The 13,563-nt window shown below is 42.1% G+C and overlaps 1 protein-coding gene across 1 annotated transcript; it reads right to left on the bottom strand.

Annotated features, from left to right (window-relative positions):
• Positions 1–8,053: 8,053 nt before the first annotated feature.
• On the bottom strand, positions 8,054–9,869 carry LOC109875168 (guanine nucleotide-binding protein G(s) subunit alpha-like). Its single transcript, XM_020467391.2, has one exon. It carries the CDS (start codon positions 9,313–9,315, stop codon positions 8,557–8,559), a length of 759 nt encoding a protein of 252 aa, XP_020322980.1. The 5' UTR covers positions 9,316–9,869; the 3' UTR covers positions 8,054–8,556.
• Positions 9,870–13,563: the final 3,694 nt, after the last annotated feature.

Consider the following 13,563-nt stretch of genomic DNA (forward strand, 5'->3'; position numbering starts at 1 on the left):
CCAGGTGGGGTGGGTCTGACTTGTGGGACAAATCACAGCAGGGTTTATCAACAGGACCCTGAGATTTCCTGACCAGGTAAAACTCTGGGCCCTTAGCTACGGCTACAGCTTAGTATAACTGGTACAGGAATATGTATGGTGTTCTCCACGGCCACTAGTGACGACGATGCTCCTGTTCTGCCTCCTCTGGCCACAAACATTCTCACAGCATTCATAGGTGATTGGACAACTTTCCTAGGAATCCAAAAATGCTTGGACCATCTCAAAGGCGAAGTGATATGCAGACCTATTGCAAAATGACGGGACATCAACATGAGGAGAAAATGTTCACGTACAAGTATGAACAAATCTAATCTACCCCCCCCCCCCCCCCCCCCCATGCAGAATAATACTATAGTATATATTCATACGCAGCGTTACGTTGCAGACAAACGCAATAGACATTAGATGCCCAACAGTGCCACCATGTGGTTTAAAACAAATTTGACAGAAATAAAAATCTATTTGTTAAAAACGGTCTCCTCCCCTTCATCTACACTGATTTGAAGTGGATTTAACAGGTGACATCAGTAAATGGTCATAGCTTTCACCTGGTCAGTCTGTGTCATGGAAAGAGCAGGTGTTCTTAAATCTTTTGTTTCACCCAGTGTACACCTCTGCATACAGGTCAGCTACCATACAAATTCTCTTTTTTCTTTCAAACTAGTTTTTAACCCCATGGTGGCGCTGTTGGCCAGCTAATGCCTATTGCCATTTTGTCTGCAATGTAATGGTGGCATACTGTTTGCTGTTTTGGCTAGCTGCCAGGCGCACCAGTTGGAGTGTGTCAAGAACTGTAACATTTCTGGGGTTTTTCCACACTCAACAGTTTCCCATGTGGTATCAAGAATGGTCCACCACCCAAAGGACATCCAGTCAACTGGAGAAGTGAGGGAAGCATTGGAGTCAACATGGGCCATTATCCCTGTGGAACTCAGACAACTTTTAGAGTTCAAATCTACAACAAACGTATCAATGTATCAATGTAGATAGTCCGGGATACAATTTGATTCATTGTTCAGCAGTCATATGGCTTGGGGGGTAGGAGCTGTTAAGGAGCCTTTTGGTCCTAGACTTGGCGCTCCGGTACCGCTTGCCGTGTGGTAGCAGAGAGAACAGTTTATGACTTGGGTGACTGGGCCTTCCTCTGACTAGTAAATAGGTCCTGGAAGGCAGGAAGCCCCCAATGATGTACTGGGCCGTACGCACTACCCTCTGTACTATGACAGTGATAAGTAGTTGTCTTGCCTAGCTACTTTATGATGAATTCACTTACTGTCTCTCTGGAAAATGTATATGGAATCGAAGATCAACAAAAACAAACAAACATTCAAAAAGAGGTGAATCTTTTCTTTAAATTCCAAACGTTTCCAAAACCGTGTCGTAAACGAGGACTATCGACGTTATGAAAAGGCTAGAAACAGAGCATCGGGATTGTAGTTCACATGGAGCCAGTTGTTGTCCACACCATCAGCTGAGAAGCCAAGACGGGGACCGGCTGTAAGGCACCTTCGATTCTCCAGAGCTAAGCACACTGTAGATATATAGACAAGGCTCAAGTGCTCGATCTCAGGACAGGTCAACGTCTCCAAGGTAGTCCCAACAGATCAGGACCAACAGAGTCATGATAGATGGTACTAATGTACAGATATAGCTAGCTTGCACCTACAACTGCCATTACTCTTATTAAATCAAATGTATTTTATAAATGCCTTCTTTCTTTTTTTTAATCATCAGGTGTCACAAAGTGCTTCGCGAATACCTAGCCTAAAAACTCCAAAGAGCAAGCAATGCAGAAACCAGGGGTGTAGGTTTTTCCTAAATAAAATGACTTGGAGCCTCTGAACGTTGACTTGAGACTGATGGCTTTACATTATCTGGTCAGGTTTTATAACAATTTGCCACTCATTTTGTGGCACAGAGTCTTTGTGGATCACTCTCCACGCAGCCAGTAAACTAACATAGGAGGCATAAAATAAATGCCTGGAACTCCATCCCCTACATACTGGTCTTGAGGAGAAGGGGGGGAAACGGTTGGAGGAGGTTCTCTTCTGCACTGTTCAACCAATCCAGTAAATGTGGAGGAGGAGTTAAGATGGAGCGTTGTCTTGTTAACAAAGAGTTTCTGAACCCAGAGGCGCAACATCACGAGACTCCCGGGAACGCTTGCTAAAAGCAGACCAGGCCGTGCCGTGGTTTGGGGATAGAGACGTCAATGAGAGAAGTTATTGTTAGTTGTTAATTCTCTCTAAATACAAAAGGCACAAAATAGATTCCAGCCAATGTCATAATAACATGTTATTACTCAAACCTCGTGAAAGTGATAAACTGACGTTTTCATTTGTCAAAAACAACTTTATATCGAAGGAGTGCCTTTGATGGCCTGCACATGGGCAGTACGGCGCGTCAGACCTGATGAGTTTAGCTAGAAAATTGGAGAAGCAGTTTCTGCCTGTCTTCATACTGTATTGTCTTCGTTGTTAATGTCCGAAAGCAGAAGTCATTGTCACAGGCTCGCTTTCCAATTCCCCTGAAAACCGGATCACCACTAGTTACCACAGCCACAAAGTCACAGCCACCTATTTCTACAATTGATCTTCTTAAAATATGATTTTAAACCTTAACCACACTGCTAACCTTATGCCTAACCCTAAATTAAGACCAAAAAGCACATTTTTGTTTTCATTCATTTTCATGATAACCAATTTTGACTTTGTGGCACTGCGATCTAGTGGAAACCATCGGCAGAGATTACCGCAGCCAGAGACAGTATTGCAATTGAAGAAAAAAAAAAAACTAGATTGGCAAGTGAAATGCACACCTCAGCCCTCTGATTGGACCAGCAAACTGTCAATCAACACAGGGCGGGAGAGCTAGACCAGTGAATGGGAGAAGAAACGAATTCATACATATATATTAAATAGACCAAATATAGCCTACCATTTATATTTTATATTTATACCTTTGCCTATTTGATCTGGTCACTAACATAGGCCTACAGCATTGCACCATATTCTTATTTCAGAAACATCGAACCTGCTCTGCAGAACCAATAAATTGCTTGTCTTGACTTTTGACCAATGACCAGTCATTAGCATTAACGTTCAAAATCAGGTGCACAAATCCAGATTAGTGACCAGAAATCGCTTGTTTCATTTTTCTCTAGTTTTGCCTGGCAAAAAGAGTAGCCTGCCTAGATGTAATATTATCCATATAAAGAAGACTACCATTTAGCAATCTGCTAGGGATGCATCTTTGCCACAACAATAGGCAATTTCATTGATCCTTTACATTTTTTCAAACATGCCTAGTTTGGGTGGGTTATAATTATATACAGTGTTTTCAGAAAGTATTCAGATCCCTTTTTTAAAATAATTATTTATTACAAAAAAACACAAGGAAGAGGTAACATTAAAGTATTAGAACATGGACAAACACGACAGCATCAAGACACTATCAAACACGACAGCATCAAGACACTATCAAACACGACAGAATCAAGACACTATCAAACACGACAGAATCAAGACACTATCAAACACGACAGCATCAAGACACTATCAAACACGACAGCATCAAGACACTATCAAACACGACAGCATCAAGACACTATCAAACACTACAGTATCAAGACACTATCAACCACTACAGTATCAAGACACTATCAAACACTACAGCATCAAGACACTATCAAACATGTATCGGTCTTCCTGCAACAGAGCCGTCCTTATGTGTGAGGGTGTCTACTACCACTATCAAACATGTATCAGTCTTCCTGCAACAGAGCCGTCCTTATGTGTGAGGGTGTCTACTACCACTATCAAACATGTATCAGTCTTCCTGCAACAGAGCCGTCCTTATGTGTGAGGGTGTCTACTACCACTATCAAACATGTATCAGTCTTCCTGCAACAGAGCCGTCCTTATGTGTGAGGGTGTCTACTACCACTATCAAACATGTATCAGTCTTCCTGCAACAGAGCCGTCCTTATGTGTGAGGGTGTGTGTGCATGATAGTGATATAAAATATATGTCAGTTTCCTTTTTCATGATCACAATCTTGTGAAACCCAAACCCTCCAAGATCCCCCACAGTTCCCCAAATATCTGTCCCTCAACCATTCGAAAAAAGGAAAAGACAGAAGAAAACAGAAAATGCAAAATAAATAAGCAACAGAATACATTTAAAACAAAGGACATCTGAAATCATAACAGCAATACTCTGCTTTATATGTTTGTCTGTTACGGTTTTCTTCCGGTGAAGGAGAGGACCAAAATGCAGCGTGGTTATTTTGATACATGTTAAATAAAAGAATAAACACAAACAATACAAAACAAAACAAAATAAGACAAGAATCGTGAAAACCGAAACAGCCTTGTGGTGCAAACTAACACTGAGACAGGAACAATCACCCACGAAACACTCAAAAGACTATGACTGCCTAAATATGGTTCCCAAACATAAACAACGATAAACACCTGCCTCTGATTGAGAACCACTTCAGGCAACCATAGACTTTTCTAGATAACCCTACTATACCACAATCCCAATACCTACAAAAACCCCAAGACAAAACACACCACATAATTAACCCATGTCACACCCTGGCCTGACCAAAATAATAAAAAAAACACAAAATACTAAGACCAGGGCGTGACATTGTCAGCCTCAGGCAAAACAGCATTTTGGCTCAGTCCCTCATGCCACTGTTTTGGTTCAGTCCCTCATGCCACTGTTTTGGTTCAGTCCCTCATTCCACTGTTTTGGTTCAGTCCCTCACGCCACTGTTTTGGTTCAGTCCCTCATGCCACTGTTTTGGTTCAGTCCCTCATGCCACTGTTTTGGTTCAGTCCCTCACACCAGTTTTGGTTCAGTCCCTCATGCCATTGTTTTGGTTCAGTCCCTCACGCCACTGTTTTGGTTCAGTCCCTCACGCCACTGTTTTGGTTCAGTCCCTCACGCCACTGTTTTGGTTCAGTCCCTCATTCCACTGTTTTGGTTCACTCCCTCACACCAGTTTTGGTTCAGTGCCTCATTCCACTGTTTTGGTTCAGTCCCTCACACCAGTTTTGGTTCAGTCCCTCACACCACTGTTTTGGTTCAGTCCCTCACGCCATTGTTTTGGTTCAGTCCCTCACACCAGTTTTGGTTCAGTGCCTCATTCCACTGTTTTGGTTCAGTCCCTCATTCCACTGTTTTGGTTCAGTCCCTCACACCAGTTTTGGTTCAGTGCCTCATTCCACTGTTTTGGTTCAGTCCCTCACACCAGTTTTGGTTCAGTCCCTCACACCACTGTTTTGGTTCAGTCCCTCACGCCATTGTTTTGGTTCAGTCCCTCACACCAGTTTTGGTTCAGTCCCTCACGCCACTGTTTTGGTTCAGTCCCTCACACCAGTTTTGGTTCAGTCCCTCACACCAGTTTTGGTTCAGTCCCTCACGCCACTGTTTTGGTTCAGTCCCTCACACCAGTTTTGGTTCAGTCCCTCATGCCATTGTTTTGGTTCAGTCCCTCACGCCACTGTTTTGGTTCAGTCCCTCACGCCACTGTTTTGGTTCAGTCCCTCACGCCACTGTTTTGGTTCAGTCCCTCACGCCACTGTTTTGGTTCAGTCCCTCATGCCATTGTTTTGGTTCAGTCCCTCACGCCACTGTTTTGGTTCAGTCCCTCACGCCACTGTTTTGGTTCAGTCCCTCACGCCACTGTTTTGGTTCAGTCCCTCATTCCACTGTTTTGGTTCAGTCCCTCATGCCATTGTTTTGGTTCAGTCCCTCATGCCATTGTTTTGGTTCAGTCCCTCATGCCATTGTTTTGGTTCAGTCCCTCATTCCACTGTTTTGGTTCAGTGCCTCATTCCACTGTTTTGGTTCAGTCCCTCATGCCACTGTTTTGGTTCAGTGCCTCATTCCACTGTTTTGGTTCAGTCCCTCACGCCACTGTTTTGGTTCAGTCCCTCACGCCACTGTTTTGGTTCAGTCCCTCATTCCACTGTTTTGGTTCAGTCCCTCATTCCACTGTTTTGGTTCAGTCCCTCACGCCACTGTTTTGGTTCAGTCCCTCACGCCACTGTTTTGGTTCAGTCCCTCACGCCACTGTTTTGGTTCAGTCCCTCACGCCACTGTTTTGGTTCAGTCCCTCACGCCACTGTTTTGGTTCAGTCCCTCATTCCACTGTTTTGGTTCAGTCCCTCACACCAGTTTTGGTTCAGTCCCTCATTCCACTGTTTTGGTTCAGTCCCTCACACCAGTTTTGGTTCAGTCCCTCACACCTGTTTTGGTTCAGTCCCTCACACCAGTTTTGGTTCAGTCCCTCACACCAGTTTTGGTTCAGTGCCTCATTCCACAGTTTTGGTTCAGTTATAAAGCACTAGTTGCACCACTGGTGTTTAACATGAGAAAAGGGTTTATCTGTTCTGTTGTGCTGTTACATCTGTATTGTTGTTTCATGTCAACGACAAGCACTCTGGCCTTGGTAGCGGCAGGATGAGCCAAACTTGCTTCGTTAGAAGATTGCGACCATATGCTCACACGTTGATCATGGTGAAGCGGTACCTTTCGTAGCAGACTACCATCAGGACCATTGAGAAAAGGCCTGTGACGTTGTAGTACTCGCTGCCTGAGTTTGCCGGAGCTCGGACGCGAATAGGGGGAATACTTTTTTCAGTCAACAGCTCCTGCACGATCCCCAAACTTTCTGGCGAGAAGTCCCCAAAATCCTCCTTCAGGACATGCCAGATAGCCTGGCACACTTCTGTGAAGATGGCACAAACTGTTGAGATTCCTAGCTTATAACTCGCTGCAAGGGTAGCCTAGTGGTTAGAGCTGTTGGACTAGTAAAATCGTAAGGTTGCAAGTTCAAACCCCCGAGCTGAAAAAGGTACAAATCTGTCGTTCTGCCCCTGAACAGGCAGTTAACCCACTGTTCCTAGGCCGTCATTGAAAATAAGAATTTGTTCTTTAACTGACTTGCCTGGTTAAATAAAGGTTAAAAAAATTATAATAATAAATAACATTTAAAAAATACTTTGCTGTGTGCTGCCACTCGCCAAAAACAGGAAGGATCACAGACAGCCTTTCTGCAGCACTTACGAGCAAGCTGTGAGTTCTCTCGTACGAGAGGTGAGGGGCAAGCCGTGAGTTCTCTCGTACGAGAGATGAGGGGCAAGCCGTGAGTTCTCTCGTGCGAGAGGTGAGGGGCAAGCCGTGAGTTCTCTCGTACGAGAGGTGAGGGGCAAGCCGTGAGTTCTCTCGTACGAGAGGTGAGGGGCAAGCCGTGAGTTCTCTCGTACGAGAGGTGAGGGGCAAGCCGTGAGTTCTCTCGTACGAGAGGTGAGGGGCAAGCCGTGAGTTCTCTCGTACGAGAGGTGAGGGGCAAGCCGCTGAAACAAGTTGTCCAATCTGGCAACCGACATCCGAAAGTATTGAAAATGTCTTTCCTCAACAATGCTTCTCATCGGTTGGACAAGTTTGTCTTCTCCATCATCCCCTCTTCTAGTTTTCAGTGGACGAACTGGCCATTTTCTCAGTTGTTTAATTTCTTCCTTCTCCTCCTCCTGAGTAGTAAGAGCAGTTCAAGGTCTTGCAAGTTCTGGCAATTGCAATTCATATAGAGACATGTTTGCTTCTGCCGTAAAAAAAAAAAATGCATCGTAAAGTATAGAACACCAGACCAGCCAGACATGTATGTATTTATTTATAGAAAGACCCATATACAGTAAGGGTCTTGGGGAGCCGGAGTAGCTTCCCAGGCAAGAGGGTCCGAGGCACTCTCTGACTGGAGACAGTGGCGACATTTTGAAACTTCCGGATCTGGTGTTGTATGCCTTTTTGTTTACAAATGCTAGCTAGCTACATGCATACATACATGCATGCATGCATGCATGCATGCATACATACATACATACATACATACATACATACATACATACATACATACATACATACATACATACATACATACATACATACATACATACATACATACATACATACATACATGCATACATGCATGCATGCATGTATGTATGTATGTATGTATGTATGTATGTATGTATGCATGTATGTATGTAGCTAGCTAGCATTTGTAAACAAAAAGGCATACAACACCAGATCCGGAAGTTTCAAAATGTCGCCACTGTCTCCAGTCAGAGAGTGCCTCGGACCCTCTTGCCTGGGAAGCTACTCCGGCTCCCCAAGACCCTTACTGTATATGGGTCTTTCTATAAATAAATAAAAAGGGGCCAATGTGTGCCATTGAATCAACATTTCAAAATGGTTCGAAACTAAAAATAAAATGGATTTAACAAATTATTTAAAAAATTCAAAAATAGGCCTAAGACTATACATCCTTTAAGCAGGGCTCAGACAAACATTGGCGAGACAGATTTTGCACTCATGAGTAAAAGATGTTGAAAATACATTGAAAATACATATTTTGTGTGCTCACTTGAGTCTTGTAAATAGAAGTCTCTGCTTTGAACTAGTAAACATTCTTTACAGTCTTTATGCCAACAATGAAAATTCACACTCTTCGAAGACACTCTCTGAAGACTGTGCGCCGGAGGCTTTCCAGGTCAACTGCACATGTGAAATGGAACAAACAGATCCTTTCACCTCCACTGGCTGTAGTGATCTTCAGAAACTCCTCTAGTATGAAGTGTTGTGCCCTGGAGACACGAGGATCCTCCCCTGGTTCTGATGTTTGAGGTGTAGTATAGTGCGCAAACTCTGGGAAATAGTCCTCAATTTTAGATTTCCCAGCCAAAACCTTCTCAGCTAGAAGGTCCTGTTTGTTCAGGAAGAGGAAGACGGCACTGCCTAACAGCCACCTGTAGTTCCAGATGATCTTGAACAGGTGTAGTGCCTCATGAAGCCTGTTGGTCACGTTGTCTTCCCGGCTCACCATATCGTAGCTGCTGCTGTCCACCACAAAAATAATGGCAGTAACATCAGAAACATGCTGTAACCACTTCCTCATGCTTTCTTTCCTTTGACCTTTAACACTAAACAAATGGCAAAAGATACCGTCCTGTTGGCAATGTGTCTCTAAACATTGTTGTTTTGATATTTGAAAACGCGTTTTCGCCTCTTCGGGGCATTCTACATTCAAATATCTCATCTGTTCGACTATCGTTTTTTTCCCAGATTCATCTGCTCCTAATACTAGTAGCCGTTTAGTTCTTAGGTAAATCTTTTTATCTTTTTCAATCTGTTTATCGATCATTTTTGCCTTTTCCTTATTATACTGGTCTTGGCGCTTATCGTCAAGATAAGCAGCCATTTACCTGGGAAGCCAATGATAGAAATGTAGTATATAAATAATACTAGATTCCTAGACTTCTTTAATATATGAACAAACAAAAAAACGAGTAATTCTTCAAAGTCTCCAGTCTATGAGAAAGACAGTGTTACACTAGACTAGACTATCCCCTATATAAGATCACTCCGGAGCCCTTACGCGGTGGCAGAAGTTATCGTAAAACATGCAGTTAAAAAAAATGGGTAGACTATTTTATTCCATTTTCTTGAGCGACTCGGTCTCCACTCACCACCGCTGCGAAACGATAAAAACAATTGAAGGGAGACTTCCTTATTCAGCCGAACCGTCTTGTTGAAGGGTAACTTCGGGATTTGTCCTTCAACTTCCTTATTCAGCCGAATTGAATGTCTTGTGTAACTTGAAATCCAGGTTTTGTCCATTCCCCTCCTCGGAGGTTGTTTGCTTTGTGATTGCCTAGAAGCAGCATTATTGTTTCAGAATATGAAGAGGTTATGGTTCAAAGTTCCACTTGCTCTAATATCGAGGCAGCCTGTCCGTACTTGTCCTGCACCAAGCAAAATGTTTATTTCAATTTTTCAAGTAGCCTACGCTGACAGCCTGGTCTCATATACTAGACGTAATATAGTCTAATTAAATCTGAGACACTGAAAGGAGTATGATCTGTTATATTTAATATAATTACATAAGACAGAATGTTACTTGAGACAGAAGTAGGGTGGTTGATTGGGTGTATAAAACAAATGTCAAGCAACCCAAACGTTTGTGTGCTCAAATCTCATCATGGAAAACTTTAGCATTTTAGCTAACTACCAACTTTGTAACTACTTCCTACTTTTTTAAAGCTACTTTACAACTACTTTGCATGCTAGCATAACCTTAACCCGAATTTAACACCTAGCCAAACATTGGAATTCGTAACATAATGATACATTTGCAAATGAGTTACATATTGTACGAATTACAAGTCGTACAATATATTGTATGATTTGCAATTCGTAACATATCATAGAATTGTAATTCGTATCAGAAATGGATGATGGACATCCACAATTCAATACGAATCATAATATACATTACCATACTAATTGTAGTTCCCGGATTTACTTTGACTATGTTACATCTACCCCTGATTCCAGGTTGACGCAGAGAACCCATCAATAACCCAACATTCTCTGGTCCACATTAGGGAAAACCCACACAATGTGTTGATTTATAGGGGAGTGTTGGGTATTCTGTTTATAATTTAAAAAAGGCTAAATGATCATTAGAAAACCCTTTTGCAATTATGTTAGCACAGCTGAAAACTGTTGTTCTGATTAAATAAGCAATAAAACTGTCCTTCTTTAGACTAGTTGAGTATCTGGAGCGTCAGCATTTGTAGGTTTGATTACAGGCTCAAAATGGCCAGAAACAAAGACCTTTCTTCTGAAACTCGTCAGTCTATTCTTGTTCTGAGATATGAAGGCTATTCCATGCGAGACATTGCCAAGAAACTGAAGATCTGGTACAACACTAATCTAAACCCAGATTAGATTAGAATCTGGGTTTGTTTTTGCTGTTTTTGTTTATCACTAGCAAAGTGCAAAGAAATGTTAGTTCAGGATTGGGGTGCGTTCCCACTTGAATTTGGCTAAAAGGGCAGGGAATTTGCTCTTACTTTGAGAAGTTGTTATCAAGCTCCTGTGTGTATCAGACACAGTGTTCTCTCAGAGATGATTCTGAACTTAAGACACACGTTAAGTATTAACCTATTGGTGATAGTCATTCACTCTGTCTTATATTGCAATGCATGCTATTTCTCAAAGGGTGTGAATATTTTCTGAAGGCCCTGTATGCTATTTCTCAAAGGGTGGGAATATTTTCTGAAGGCCCTGTATGCTATTTCTCAAAGGGTGTGAATATTTTCTGAAGGCCCTGTATGCTATTTCTCAAAGGGTGTGAATATTTTCTGAAGGCCCTGTATGCTATTTCTCAAAGGGTGTGAATATTTTCTGAAGGCCCTGTATGCTATTTCTCAAAGGGTGTGAATATTTTCTGAAGGCCCTGCATGCTATTTCTCAAAGGGTGTGAATATTTTCTGAAGGCCCTGTATGCTATTTCTCAAAGGGTGTGTATATTTTCTGAAGGCCCTGTATGCTATTTCTCAAAGGGTGTGAATATTTTCTGAAGGCCCTGTATGCTATTTCTCAAAGGGTGTGAATATTTTCTGAAGGCCCTGTATGCTATTTCTCAAAGGGTGTGAATATTTTCTGAAGGCCCTGTATGCTATTTCTCAAAGGGTGTGAATATTTTCTGAAGGCCCTGTATGCTATTTCTCAAAGGGTGTGAGTATTTTCTGAAGGCACCGTATTAACTCCATGCGGCAGTAGTCTGTATCTCTGCATTTTCTGCTTCAGTGTCTTTTTTGTCAATCAAAAGTTATGCGGAAGGTAGTACACAACGCACAGTCGTCGAGATACGTCGAGTTTCCTTGTCGGCCTACCAAAAGAAAGGGTCTGAAAACAAAAAATGATTATTATGAAACTTGAGTGACAGAAATCCAATGTTTTATATAAAATGTCTGCCTTTCCCACAATATTTTAACAGTTTAATAACTCAATTTAGTCTATGTTGTTTCATTTAGTCTCAATAGGTTCTGCAGCTTCACCATTGCACCACAATATAGCAGGGGATGTAAAGCCATAACACATATGTTTTAGCAGGGGGTGTAAAGCCATAACACATATGTTTTTCCAGCAGCAGACTATGATCGATAATGTCAAAAGCTGCTCTGAAGTCTAACAAAACAGCCCCTACAATATTTGTATCAATCATTTCTCTCAGCCAATCATCAGTCATTTGTGTAAGTGCTGTGCTTGTTGAATGTCCTTCCCTATAAGCATGCTGAACGTTTGTCCATTTGTTTACTGTAAAATAGCATTGCATCTGGTCAAACACCATTTTTCCCAAAAGTTTACCAAGGGTTGGTAACAGGCTGATTGAGCCAGTAATGGCGGCTTTACTATTCTTTTGAGGGGAAACACTTTTTTTGACACCCTTTTTCTCCCCAAATTTCGATCTTGCCTCATTGCTGCAACTCCCCAACAGGAGGCAAAGGTCAAGTCATGCATCCTCCAAAACATGACCTGCCAAACCGCTCTTCTTAACACCCGCCCGCACCAATGTGTTGAAGGAAAACACTATTCAAATGAGGTCAGCCTGCATGGCGCCTGGCCCACCACAAGGAGTCGCTAGAGCACGATGAGCCAAGCAAAGTCCCCCCGGACAAACCCGAACGATGCTAGGCCAATTGTGCGTCGCCCTATGGGACTCCCAATCCTGGCTGGTTGTGATACAGCCTGGGATCAAACCCAGATCTGTAGTGATGCCTCTAGCACTGCGATGTAGCGTCTTAGACCGCTGCGCCACTCAGGAGGCTGCAAACACTTTCTAGTCTTCTTATATTAAATATATGGTAAATAGGAGTGGCAATATTGTCCACCATTAACCTCAGTAATTTTCCATCCAAGTTGTCAGACCCCGGAGGCTTGTTATTGTTGATAGACAACAATAATTCTCACCTCTTCCACACATTTACTTTATGGAAATCAAAATGACAATGCTTGTATTTCATAATTTGTTCAGATATACTTGGATGTGTAGTGTCAGTGTTTGTTGCTGGCATATCATGCCTAAGTTTGCAAATCTTGACAATGAAAAAAATCAAAGTGTTTGTATCATTAATCTTTGTTTCATAGTGTAGTTTTTTCTTCTTTTTATTCAGTTTAGTCACATGATTTCTCAAGTTGCAGTACGTTTGCCAATCGGTTGTGCTGCCAGACTTATTTGCCGTTCCTTTTACCTCATCCCTCTCAACCATACACATTTTCCAAGGGGATTTAACCGTTTTTACAGTCATTGTCTTAATGGGTAACTGGAATAAACCATGTTATAAATGTGAATAAGGGCAGTGTCTGGTTTCGCCTCATTACACACCACAGACCAGCAAATATTCTTTACATCAACATATGAATCAACATATGAATCAACATATGAATCACTACAAAATGTATTGTATTACCTCTTATACACTATATTATGAAAATATACCTGTCTGTTGATATCACATAGCATTTCACACATATTATCCAGATACTGACTGTTAGCACTTAGTGGTCTACAGCAGCTTCCCACAATAATGGGCTTCAGGTGAGGCAGATGAACCTTGGAATAAGATTGTATTTTCATATTTACTATTATAGATGTGCA

This window comes from Oncorhynchus kisutch, linkage group LG30 (genome assembly GCF_002021735.2).
Source record: "Oncorhynchus kisutch isolate 150728-3 linkage group LG30, Okis_V2, whole genome shotgun sequence".
Lineage (NCBI taxonomy): Eukaryota > Metazoa > Chordata > Actinopteri > Salmoniformes > Salmonidae > Oncorhynchus > Oncorhynchus kisutch.